Source organism: Chiloscyllium plagiosum, chromosome 17, assembly GCF_004010195.1.
Source record: "Chiloscyllium plagiosum isolate BGI_BamShark_2017 chromosome 17, ASM401019v2, whole genome shotgun sequence".
Taxonomy (NCBI): domain Eukaryota; kingdom Metazoa; phylum Chordata; class Chondrichthyes; order Orectolobiformes; family Hemiscylliidae; genus Chiloscyllium; species Chiloscyllium plagiosum.
In genome coordinates this window covers 1783123-1796630 of record NC_057726.1, presented here as the reverse complement: position 1 = coordinate 1796630, position 13508 = coordinate 1783123, and the positions used below count along the sequence as shown (strand labels likewise).

Sequence of the window (13508 nt, the reverse complement as noted above, 5' to 3'; positions counted from 1 at the left end):
TTTAGGATGGATATTATTAAATTAGAAAGGGTACAGAAAAAATTTACAAGGTTGCTCCCAGATCTGGAGGGTTTTGAGTTAAAAGGAGAAAGCTGGATCAGCTGGCACTTTTAGCGCTGGTGAGCAGGAGGTTGAGGAATGACCTTATCGAGGTTTATAAAATCACAAGGGGCATAGATATGGTGAATAGCAAAGGTATTTTCCCTAGGGCAGGGGAATTCAAAACTAGATTTTAGGTGAGAGGGGAAAGATTTAAAAGGAACCTTGAAGGGGAACCTTTTCACTCACAGGGTGGTACATATATTGATTAAACTTTTCACACACAAGGTGGTACACATATCAACTAAACTGCCAGAAGTGAGAGATGCAGTACAGTTACAACATTAAAAACAAACATTTGGACAGATACATGGACAGGAAAAATTTAAGAGGGATATGGACCAAAAACAGGTAAATAGGACTAGTTTAGATTGGGAAGCCTGGTGGGCATAAGTTGGATCAAAGGGTCTGTTTCCATGCTAACTGACGCTATGACTCTAAATCACAATGTGTGATCAGACAGAGTCAAACAGTATTTAGTTCGTCTATTAGATCCTGTTGACAATATTACATGCACAGTGGATAAAGGAGAAACATTAGAGTTTTTAAAAATTATTTCACAGGATGTGGGAGTCGCTGGCCGGCATTTATTGCCCATCCCTAGTTGCCTTTTCTCTGATGGTACGGTGCAAATGTGAACCATTTGCAGTCCATTTGACTTTTATTTAAGAGTCATAGAACATAGAACTTTACAGCACAGGAACGGGACTATTGGTCTGTGATGTTGTGTCGAACATGACAGCAAATTAAATGCCTTCTGCCTGTCCTTACAAAGAACAAAGAAAATTGCAGCACAGGAACAGGCCCTTTGGCCCTCCAAGCATGCACTGAACCAGATCCTCTATCTGAACATGTCTCCTATTTTTTTAGATTAGATCAGATTACTTACAGTGTGGAAACAGGCCCTTCGGCCCAACAAGTCCACACCGACTCGCCGAAGCGCAACCCACCCAGATCCATTCCCCTACATTTACCCCTTCACCTAACACTATGGGCAATTTAGCATGGCCAATTCACCTAACCTGCACATCCTTGGATTGTGGGAGGAAACTGGAGCACCTGGAGGAAACCCACGCAGCCACAGGGAGAATGTGCAAACTCCACACAGTCACCTGAGGCGGGAACTGAACTCGGGTCTCTGGCGCTGTGAGGCAGCAGTGCTAACCACTGTGCCACCGTGCCGCCCACAGATCTATACCCCTCTGCTCCCTGTCCATTCATGTGTCTGTTTATATATCTCTCTAATGATGCTATCTTGCCCACCTCTACCACCTCCGCTAGCAACGCGTTCCAGGCACCCTCCCACTCTCTGCCAAAAGAAATTTCCATGCATACCTCCCTTAAACTTTTCCCCACTTACCTTGAACTTGTGACCCATAGGAGTGGAGTCCTTGGTCCATATCCTTCCATATTCATATGCTTATCTCAAGTTCCTTAAATGGCCCTATTGTATCTGCCTCCAGCTTAAATACATGCCCCCTCGTATTGGACACTTCAACTCTGGGAAAAAGATTCTGACCATCTGACCTATTTGTGCATCTCATAATTTTATGGACGATCAAGTCTCCCCTCTGCTACTCCAGAGAAAACGATCTGAGTTTTTATTGCCTCTGCTTAAAACTCATACCTTTTCATCAAGGCAGAATCCTGGTAAACCTCTTCTGCACCCCCTCCAAAATCTCCACATCCTTCCAATAACATGGCGACCAGAATTGAACGCCTAACCAAAGTCTTTTAAAGCCACATGATATCCTGACTCTTGCACTGAATTTCCTGACCAATAAAGGCAAGCATGCCACCCGCCTTCTTTACCACCCTATCTCCTTTTGTGGCAACTTCCAGGGAGCTATGGACTTGAATCCTAAGATTCCCCTTCATATCAATGCTACTCAGGGTCTGCCATTAACTGTATACTTTTCCTTAACATTTGATCTCCCAAAGTACAGCACCTCACAATTACTCAGATTAAACTCCATTTCTCCCCCCATATCTGCAACAGATCTACATCCCGCTGTATCCTTTGACAATCTTCTACACTATCCACAACTCCACCAATCTTTGTATTGTCTGCAAACTTACTAACCCACCATCTACATTTTCATATAGCACAAAGCAGAGATCTCAGTACGAATAACAAACAGCCATACCAAACTTGAAACCTTAAATCTTTTTCTTTGTCCAAACACTGTCAGATCTGTTGAAATTATTTATATGGCTAATTCCATGTTGGTCAATGGTCACCTCTGGGATCTTGACAGTGGGGGAATAAAGGATGTTAATGCCAATCAATATCAAGGGGCGATGGTTACATTCTCTCTTGTTTCACCTGTGTATTGAAAATGCTACTTAATGTGTTATATTTGAATTTCCAAAAGGTATCTAATAAGACCATAAGGTATAGAAGTGGAAGGAAGGCCATTCGGCCCATTGAGTCCACTCCGCCATTTAATCATGGCTGATGGGCAATTCAACTCCACTTACCCGCACTCTCCCCATATCCCTTAATTCCTTGCAAGATCAAGAATTTATCAATCTCTGCTTTGAAGACATTTAACGTTCTGACCTCCACACTCTGCGGCAATGAATTGCACAGGCCCACCACTCTCTGGCTGAAGAAATGTCACCGCATTTCCGTTCTAAATTGACCCCCTCTAATTCTAAGGCTGTGACAATGAGTCCTAGTCTTCCCGCCTGACGGAAACAACTTCCCAGCATCCACCCTTTCCAAGCCATGTATTATCTTGTAAATTTCTATTAGATCTCCCCTCAACCTTCTGAACTCTAATGAATACAATCCCAGGATCCTCAGCTGTTCCTCGTATGTTAGACCTACCATTCCAGGGATCATCCGTGTGAATCTCCGCTGGACACGCTCCAGTGCCAGTATGTCCTTCCTGAGGTGTGGGGACCAAAATTGGACACAGTATTCTAAATGGGGCCCACCAGAGCTTTATAAAGTTTCAGTAGCACATCGCTGCTTTTATATTCCAACTCTCTTGAGATAAATGACAACATTGCATTCGCTTTCTTAATCACTGAGGAGAAAGTGAGGATTGCCGATGGTGGAGATCAGAGCTGAAAATGTGTTGCTGGAAAAGCGCAGTTCAGGCAGCATCCAAGGAGCAGGAGAATCGACATTTCGGGCATGAGCCCTTCTTAATCACTGACTCAACCTACAAGTTAACTTTTAGAGAATCCTGTACTAGCACTCGCAGATCCCTTTGTACTTTGGCTTTAGGAATTTTCTCACTGTTTAGAAAATAGTCCATGCCTGTATTATTTTTCCAAAGTGCAAGACTTCGCATTTGTTCGCGTTGAATTTCATCAGCAATTTCCTGGACGACTTTTCAAAACCATCTAAATCTTTCTGCAGCCTCCCCACCTCCTCAGTACTACCTTCCTGCCCACCTAATTTCGTATCATCAGCAAACTTCACCAGAATGCCCCAAGTCCCTTCATCCAGGTCATTAATATATAAAGTTAACAGCCGCGGCCCCAACACTGTCGACCATTCCGAAAATGAACCTTTTATGGTTTGGGAGTAGATTTGTAGCTTGGGTGCTCGTTGTTGTGGTTCTGTTCGCCGAGCTGGGAATTTGTGTTGCAAAAAAAAAAGACGTTTCGTGCCCTGTCTAGGTGACATCCTCAATGCTTGGGAGCCTTCTGTGAAGCGCTTCTGTGATGTTTCCTCTGGCATTTATAGTCACTATAAATGCTGGAGGAAAGGTCACAGAAGCGCTTCACAGGAGGCTCCCAAGCATTGAGGATGTCACCTAGACAGAGGACGAAACGTCTGCAACACAAATTCCCAGCTCGGTGAACAGAACCACAACAATGAACCTTTTATCCAAACTTGGTGTCTTCTGTCAGATAGCCAATCCTCAATCCATGCCAGTAGCTCACCTCGAACACTATGGACCCTAACCTTACTCAGCAGCCTCCGGTGAGGCACCTTGTCAAAGGCCTTTTGGAAGTCTAGATAGATAACATACACTGGGTTTTCCTGGTCTAATCTACTTGTTACCTCTTCAAAGAATTCTCACAGGTTTGTCAGGCACGACCTCCCCTTACTAAATCCATGCTGACTTGTTCTAATACGACCCCGCACTTCCAAGAATTTAGAAATCTCATCCTTAACGATGGATTCTAGAATTTTACTAACAACCAAGGTCAGGTTAATTGGCCTATAATTTTCCATCTTTTGCCTTGATTCTTTCTTGAACAAAGGGGTTACAACAGCGGTTTTCCAATCACCTGGGTCTTTCCCTGACCCCAGTGAGTTTTGAAAGATCACAGCCAACGCCTCCACGATTTCTTCAGCCACCTCCCTTAGAACTCTAGGATGCAGCCCATTGGGGCCAGGAGAATTATCAATTTTTAGACCTTTTAGCTCTTCAAGCACTTTCTCTTTTGTAATGGCTACCATACTCAACTCTGCCCCGACTCTCCTTAATTGTTGGGATATTACTCATGTCTTCCACTGTGAAGACTGACACAAAATATTTATTAAGTTCATCAGCTATTTCCTTATCTTCCAGGACTAGCCTTCTTGCAGCCCAATGTCTACTTTTGCCTCTCGTTTGTTTCTTATGTATTGTAAGAAACTTTTACTATCATTTCTAATATTACTGGTTAGCTGACCTTCATATTTGATCCTCTCCTTCCTTATTTCTCTCTTTGTTATCCTCAGTTTGTTTTTGTAGCCTTCCCAATCGTTTGATTTCCCAGTGCTCTTGGCCACTTTATAGGCTGTCTCTTTTTCTTTGATACATTTCCTGACTTCCTTCGATAGCCATGGCTGTCTAATCTGCCCCGGTAATCTTTCTATTCTTTGGGATGAACCTCAATTACACCCAGAAACTCCTGCCATTGTTGCTCTACTGTCTTTCCCGCTAGGCTCTGCTTGCAATCGATTTTCATCAGTTTCTCTTTCATGCCCTTATAATTACCTTTATTTAACTGTAACACCATTACATCCAATTTTGCCTTCTCTCTTTCAAACTGCAGACTGAACTCCACCATATTATGATTTCTGTCTCTTAAGTGTTCCCTTACTGTAAGTTCTTTTATAAAGTCTGACTCATTACATAGCACTTAAGTCCAGAATAAGATGTCACATTAAATGCTGCAGCAAAAGAGCACATGCTGTAGCACCATGGTGTTGTATAGATTGGTTCGCTAACAGTAAGCAGAAAGTTGGCATAAATGGGTCTTTTTCTGAGGCTGGCAAGCTGTAATTGGAGGAGTGCTACAGGGATCAGTGCTGGGTCCTCAACAACTTAGTCTATACCATTGATTTGGATGAGGGGGCCGAGTGCACAGTAGCTAAATTTGCTGATGATAACAAGATAGGAATGAAAGGAAGTTGTCAAAAGAAGTTGGAGGATCTGCGAAGGGATAGAGAGAGGGTAAGTGAATGGGCAAAAGTTTGGCAGATGAAGTATAACATAGGAAAATGTGAACTTCCCACTCTTGACAGGAAAAATAGAGAAACAGTTTACTATTTCATTAGGCTTTTGAAGAAGTCCCACATAAGAAATTAGTGTCTAAAATTCAAGTACATGGGATTGTTGGGATAGTGTATTGAGATGGATAGAAAACGGATTATTAGACAGGAAACAAAAAGTAGGATTAAATGGGTTTTTTTTGACTGGCAGTGACTAGTGGGTTATGCAAGGGTCTTTGAAAAAAACCCAGCTATTCACAATATATATATTATTAACTTAGATGAGGGAACTAAATGTTATATTTCCAAATTTGCACTTGACAAAAAGCTGGAGTGGGAGGGTGAGCTGGGTGGAAGATGCAGAGAGGCTTCAGTGTGATTTGGACAAGCTGAGAGTGAGCGAGCAAATACCTGGCAGATGTGATATAATGTGAACAAGTATGAGCATTTCCATTTTGCTGGCAAGAACTGCAAGTGGATTATTATCTGAATGGCTCAGAATTGAGGGGGGAAATGCACAATGAGATTTGGGTGCCCTCATACACAAAAGAGTCATAGAGACGTATAGCACAGAAACAAACCATCTGATCCATGCTGACCAGATATCCTAACCTAATCTAGTCCCATTGCCAGCACTTGGCCCACATCCCTCTAAACTCTTCCTATTCACATACCAATCCAGATACCTTTTAAATATTGTAATTGTACCAGCCTCCACCACTTCTTCGGGCAGCTCATTCCATAAACATACCACCCTCTGCGTGAAAAAGTTGCCCCTCAGGTGTCGTTGATAGGACAGAGGGCGACTGCAAGCCACAGTGCGACATAGACAGGATGCAGAGCTGGGCTGAGAAATGACAGATGGAATTCAACCTGGATAAATGTGAAATGATACATTTTTGAAGGTTGAACTTGAATGCTGAATATAGGATTAAAGACAGGATTTCTTGGCAGTGTGGAGGAACAGAGGGATCTGGGAGTGCAAGTAAATAGATCCCTCAAAGTTGCCACCCAAGTAGATAGGGTTGTTAAGAAAGCATATGGTATTTTGGCTTTCATTAACGGGGTATTGAGTTTAAGAGCCGCAAGGTTTTGCTGCAGCTCTACAAGTCCCTGGTGAGACCACACTTGGAATATTGTGTCCAGTTCTGGTCGCCCTTCTATAGGAAAGATACAGAGGCTTTGGAGAGGGTGCAAAGAAGGTTTACCAGGATGCTGCCTGGACTGGAGGGCTTGCCTTACAAAGAAAGGTTGAATAAGCTCAGACTTTTCTGTCCGGAGAGAAGGAAGAAGAGAGGAGACCTGATCGAGGTGTACAAAATAATGAGAGGAATAGATAGAGTCAATAGCCAGAGACTTTTCCCCAGGGCAGGATCGACTGGTTCAAGAAGTCATAATTTGAAGATATTAGGAGGAAGGTATAAAGGAGACGTCAGAGGTAGGTTCTTTATGCAGAGATTTATGAATGCATGGAATGCATTGCCATCTGAGGTGGTGGGAGCGAAGTCACTGGGGACAATTAAGTGACTGCTGGACATGCATATGGATAGCAGTGAGTTGAGGGGTGCGTAGGTAAAGTTACTATATTTTACATTAGAATTAAGTCTCGGCACAACATCGTGGACCTAAGGGCCTGTTCTGTGCTGTACTTTTCTATGTTTTCTATGTTCTATTAACAATGGGGTGCTGGAGGCAAGGGTAATGGGTTAACACGGTCGAAAAACATTCATTATGTAGACCCATTTAACAAGATGAGGTAGTATTCAGTATGTAACGCAGTTAATAAGATGAAAAGTATAAATTGTATGAATCCAGTTAGCAAGGTTAAAAACATTCATTGTATAACAGTAAAGGGCTTGGTCTCTGCTATTGATACTCGTTGATTGTAATGGTCACCTAACTATTATGGATGCTGCCTTATCTGGATGCTCCTCCCTGTAAAATGACTATATGGTTCATTGAGAAACTGCTATTCCAAAGAAGACTGTGAACTCATTTCTCTGTGCACATGGACAATTGTTCTCTCTCCCTCCAAGGCCCAGAATAAAGATGAAGGAGGTAAAACTATACTGTGTCTCTGAGTGTTTTGCTTCAACTGAGGAGGGAATGGGGCGACAAGACAACAAAATAGCATTCCAAAAAGTTCAGAAATCAAGGGGCAAAATGGGAGGGGAACAAGTACAGTTTCCATTATTGGAGAAGAGTATTAGGAAAACAAATAGAACTAAAGGCCAGTAATTCTCCTGAACCTGATGGATTGCATCCAAGGATATTAAAGAAATAAGATAAAGAGATAGTTGATGCATTGATAGTAATCTTTCATCAATTCTTTGACCCTGCAAAAGTCTCAGAGGATTGAACTGGATGTTGGGGAGGCCTCTTCTGGAGTAGTGTCCAGTTTGGTCTCCCTGTTATTGGAAGGATATGATTAAGCTGGAGACGGTTCAGAAGAGATTTACCAGGATGTTGCCGACAATGGAAAGTTTGAATTATAAGGAGAACTGGATAGGTTGGTCCTCTTTTCACTGGAGTCCACAAGGTTGACAGATGGTCTGATAGAGGTTTATAAAATCATGAGGGGTCAAGATATGATGGATGGCAGGTGTTGTTTCCCTAGGGTGGGGGATTTCAAGACTAGGGAGCATATCTTTAAGGTGAGAGGAGAAAGATAAAAAAAGGCACGAGGGGTATTTTTTTTTTCATTTTTAAAAAACCAGAGTGGTTCGTGTTTGGAATGAACTTCCAGAAAATTGTGTGTCCAATCCAGAGGTGAAAGTGGATACTGGAGATTAGACTAAAGATTAGAGTCGTGCTGGAAAAGCAAAGCAGGTCAGGCAGCATCGGAGGAGCAGGAAAATCGACGTTTCGGGCAAAAGCCCTTTATCAAGCTTTTGCCCGAAACATCGATTTTCCTAGCCCTTGGATGTTGCCTGATCTACACAGTCCAGACCATCACGGAAGCCAACCTCCCTTTATACTTCCCGTTGCCATGGAAGTCTGCTAACATCATCAAAAACCCGTCCCATCCCAGTAATGCTCTCTTCCAACATCTTCCAACAGGCAGGAGAATCTTGAACACGTACTAATGGGTTTAAGAAAAGCTTCTTCCCTGCCGTTATTAGATTGCTGAATGGACATCTCTAACTTCAATAATGCTGATCTTGCTAATATTGATGTTGCTTTGTAACTTCCTTTGCTTTGCCCTGTCTCAGCACTTTATGATACGCGTGTCCTTGTTTGCTGTGATCTGCCTTTACTGCTCGGAAAACAAAGCTTTTCACTGTACTTAGGCAATTGCGACTACAATAAATCAAATCAAAAGCAAGGGTATAGTTACAATGCTTAAAAGACATTTAGATAAGTACATGAATAAGAAATGTTTGGAAACACATGGGCCAAGTGCAGGCAGGTGGGACTAATTTAGTTTGGGATTATGGTCAGCATGGAATGGTCGGACAGAACGGTCTGCTTCCATGCTGCACGACTCTGCATGGAAATTTCTCAATTTTAACACCCTTATTCAAAAAGAAAGGGGGAGGGGTGGGGGCGGGGGGAGAAGGAGGAGGACAGATTAGGGCAGTATGGTGGCTCAATGATTAGCACTGCTGCCTCACAGCACCAAGCACCTGGGTTTGATTCCACCCTCGAGCAACTGTCTGTGTGGAGTTTGCGTAGTGTCTCCCTGTGTCTGCATGGGTTTCCTCCGGGTGCTTCGGTTTCCTCCCACAGTCCAAAGATGTGCAAGTTAAGTCGATTGGCCATACTAAATTATCCACAGTGTCCAGGGATGTGTAAGTTAGATGCGTTAGCCATAGGAAATGCAGGAATAGGGTATGGAGGTGGGTCTAGGTAGGATGCTCTTTGGAGGATTGTTGTGAACTTGTTTGGTGGAATGACCTGTTTCCACACTGTAGGGATTCTTTCGATGATAAAAAGAGACAAGTCCAAAGGGAGTCTCAGTTGTGGTTCTGCTCTTTTATCAGCATTTGTATCCTACTTTCACTTTGAATTGCACTAGCAGAGGCAAATCACCTGTCCACTGCAAGACAGAAAAGGAATAATATTGGTAATTCTGTCCATTTGTCTATTCATATAAAATTGTACTGTGTCACTCTGTCCAGCAATAATCTGTCCAAATCTGTTTGTAGTATTAAACAGAAACTTTACCGTCATTTCTCCCATCCTTTTCCCAACTGAGCTATGCCTCCATGATAGTGGCTACCCTCCTGTACTCTCAATCCATGCAATATTAGTAACGTTTAATAAGTGGGGTGTCACAAGAGAACAAAACCATATCCCGGACAATGATCTGTGACAGGGATCTGGGTTGCTTCTCTTTTCTCAAATCCACCAGTAAAGGCCAATCTTAGGGCTGTAAACTATTGGGCCTGCTGACTCACCCTTCAGGAATATGCATCAACAGCAAGGATTGTGGCAGGACCATTGCCTAACATTACTGCTTTTATACAATTTGACATGCACTGAAAAGAATAGAAACCCTATCTCACCTTGACCTGTGGGACCCGGATGCAGATTGAGAACCAGATGCTGATGTTGATCGAGACGCTGAACGAGAATGTGATCGCGAGCGAGAACTTGATCCACTGTAACTGCTGCCACTGTCGCTTCCACTGCCACTTGCTGTCCGCCTGTACAGATATTGAGTATGCAGATTTTATTCAACATACAAAGGAAAAGATGAAACATGAACCAGAAAAGATTTGCAAGAATGCAGTTGGGACTGGAGAGCATGAGTTATAGGGAGAGGCTGAATAGGCTGGAGCTTTCATCCTCGAGAGCATCAGATGCTAAGGGGTGACTGTGTAAAGGCTTAGAAAATCATGACAGGTATGGATATATTAAATATCCAAGATCTTTTTCACAGGATCGGATCCAGAGGACATAGGTTTAAGGTGAGAGGGGAAAGATTTAAAAAGGACCTGAGGGGGAACTTTTTCACTCAGAGGGTGGCGCGTGCATAGAATGAACTGTCAGAGGAAGTGGTGGAGGCTGGTACGATTACAAAATTTAAAAGGCATCTGGATGGGTATATGAATAGGAAGGATTTAGAGTATATGGGCCAAGTGTTGACAAATGGGACTAGATCAGACTGAGATGGCTGGTCGGTGCGGACGAATTGGACCTTACTGTATGACTCTATGACTTCACAATTGACTAAATACTTTCTAAGTGTAGTCACTATTCTGATAGACTGTAGCTCTTCCCTGTTCATCTTAGAACAGTGTCATGGGCTCTTAAGCGTCCACTGAAAACACAAATGGAGTTTTAGTTTAAAAATATTATCAGAGATTGCAGAACTGGAATGTCAAGTAACAAAATTAACCAGAACTACTTCAGATTAATCAAAATATAAGGTGTGCTGGGCAAAATTTCAAAGAAACATCCCAAAACAGTCAGGACCAAAAGGAAATACTGTAATTGGACAGAATTGGTCACAGGCCAAGGGTGGTGAAGGTGGCATTTGGCACATTTGCCTTCACTGGTCTTAACACTAAGTACAGGAGGTGGGAGGTGATGTTACAGCTGTATAGGACATTGGTGAGTCCAATTCTAGTCACCCTTCTATAGGAAGGATATTGTTAAACTTGAAAGGGTGCAGAAAAGATTTACAAGAATGTAGTTGGCCCTGGAGGGCTTGAGTTATAGGGAGAGGCTGGAGCTTTTATCCCCTGAATAAAAGAACTGGTCTCGTTAGTGCTGCATATACCTGAAGCATAACCTCCATATTTTTGTATTCAATTCCCCGGCAATAAATGATAACTTTCTATTAACTTTGCTAATTACATACTGTACGTGCATGCTAACATTTTGTGATTCATTCACTGGGACATGCAGATTCTTCTGCATCTCAAAGCTCAGTGATCTCTTTTCATTTAGATAATATGCTTTTTTTTATTCTTCCTGCCAGAGTATTGTCTCATCTCACTTCTACTAGGAAGTGAGCAGAAATATGTGAAGAATAGAGTTGTCACTGTAGGTCATGGAGATAATGAATGGGGTGTGTTAGGGTTGAAGGTTCTGTGCTGGGACCAGTGCAGTTTCTAAATGATAGAAATTGAGGGGTAACCTTTTTCCACACAGAGGATGGTGCATATATGTAACGAGCTGCCAGAGGAAATGGTACAGGTGGATGCAATATTTAAAAGACATTTGGACAAGAACATGGGTGGGAAATGTCTGGAGGGATATGGGCCCAATGCAGGCAAATGGGACGAGTGCTGTTTAGGAAACTTGGTAGACATGGATGAGTTGCATCCAAGTGCCTGCTTCCATGCTGTATGACTCTTCTTTGGGAATAATTTTCAAAAAACCTGGAATTATACCAGCAACTTAATTGGCACTAATGGAGGAGTTCAATGAAACTTGATCAGAGGATGCTAATTGATAGTCTCCAACAACAGATTGGTTGGTAGCTGGTTCTGAGACAGCACCAAACAAAATTGAGACAGTTTTAGAGGGTATTTTATTGCAGAGCCTCATTTGAGAGACTTGCTTTGATTTTAACAACATGAAGTTATAAGTGATCTTATCTGAAAGCAGTAATCCATCCAAATGTCTGCCAAACCTCCGAGGTGGTGTCCGGGGCTGGCGTTCTTTCTTTCTTCCATCTCGGTTCTCAGCAGGTTTTGTGCCCTCTGTGGTGGTCTTTGGAACCTTTGCCCCTGTGGTGTGTCCTGTTGGCTGTGGAGATGGAAGTTTCTTCATTGCTTTTTCACTGTTTGGAGAACAAGGAACATAAAATGATAGAATTTTGATGAGAGTTTCGAAACATCAATTAATGTTTCAATAGAGTCATAGAGATGCATAGAACAGAAAAAAACCTTTTCATCCAATTTGTCTTTGCTGACCAGATATCCGAAATTAATCTAGTTCCATTTTCCTGTACTTGCCTCATATCCCTCTAAACCTTTCCTATCTATTTACCTATCCAAATGTCTTTTAAATGTTTTAATTGTATCCACCTCTACCACGTCCTCTGGCAGCCCACTCCATACACTCACCACCCTCTGTATGAAAACTTTGCGCATCAATCCCTTTTAAATTTTTCCCCTCTCACCTTAAACCTATGCCCTCTCATTCTGAATTCCCTAACCTGGGGAAAAGACCTTGGCTATTCACCTTAACTGTGTCCCTCATAATTTTATAAACCTTTATCAGGACACCCCTCAGCCTATGAGGCTTCAGCAGAAAAATGTTCCAGTCTGCAGTCCAAAAGACATTCGACAAGGTGCTACAAAAAAAGGTCCTGTATAAGATAAAGATGCATCATGGTATGGGTAATGTGTTAGCATGGGTTGGCTAACTAACAGGAAGCAAAGAGTGGGGATAAATGAGTGTTTTTCTGTTTGGAAATCAGTGACTAGTGGGTGTGCCTCAGGGATCAATGTTGGGAATGCAATTTTTTTTACAATTTAAATAGATGATTTGGGACCACGTGTAGTACATAGAACATAGAACAATACAGCACAGAACAGGCCCTTCGGCCCATGATGTTGTGGCGAACATTTGTCCTAGCCTAAGCACCAATCCTTGTATCTATCCAATTGCTGCTTAAAGGTCACCAATGATTCTGACTCTGCCACTCCCACAGGCAGCGCATTCCATGCCCCCACCACTCTCTGGGTAAAGAACCTACCCCTGACATCCCCCCTATACCTTCCACCCTTCACCTTAAATTTATGTCCCCTTGTAACACTCTGTTGTACCCGGGGAAAAAGTCTCTGTCTACTCTATCTATTCCCCTGATCATCTTATAAACCTCTATCAAGTCACCCCTCATCCTTCGCCTTTCTAATGAGAAAAGGCCTAGCACTCTCGATCTATCCTCGTACGACCTATTCTCCATTCCAGGCAACATCCTGGTAAATCTTCTCTGCACCCTCTCCAAAGCTCCCACATCTTTCCTAAAGTGAGGCGACCAGAACAGCACACAGTACTCCAA

At 42.6% G+C, this 13508-nt stretch overlaps 1 protein-coding gene across 1 annotated transcript in view; it reads right to left on the bottom strand.

The window, feature by feature from the left end:
- The window catches only part of zc3h18 (zinc finger CCCH-type containing 18), a 222396-nt gene that overhangs the window by 39020 nt on the left and 169868 nt on the right, over nt 1–13508 (bottom strand). The window contains exons 13-14 of the mRNA XM_043707500.1: nt 12132–12336; nt 10054–10194 (exon numbers count right to left, since the gene is read on the bottom strand). Coding sequence (XP_043563435.1) covers nt 10054–10194; nt 12132–12336 — 346 coding nt within the window. The remainder of the gene's footprint in view (nt 1–10053; nt 10195–12131; nt 12337–13508) is intronic.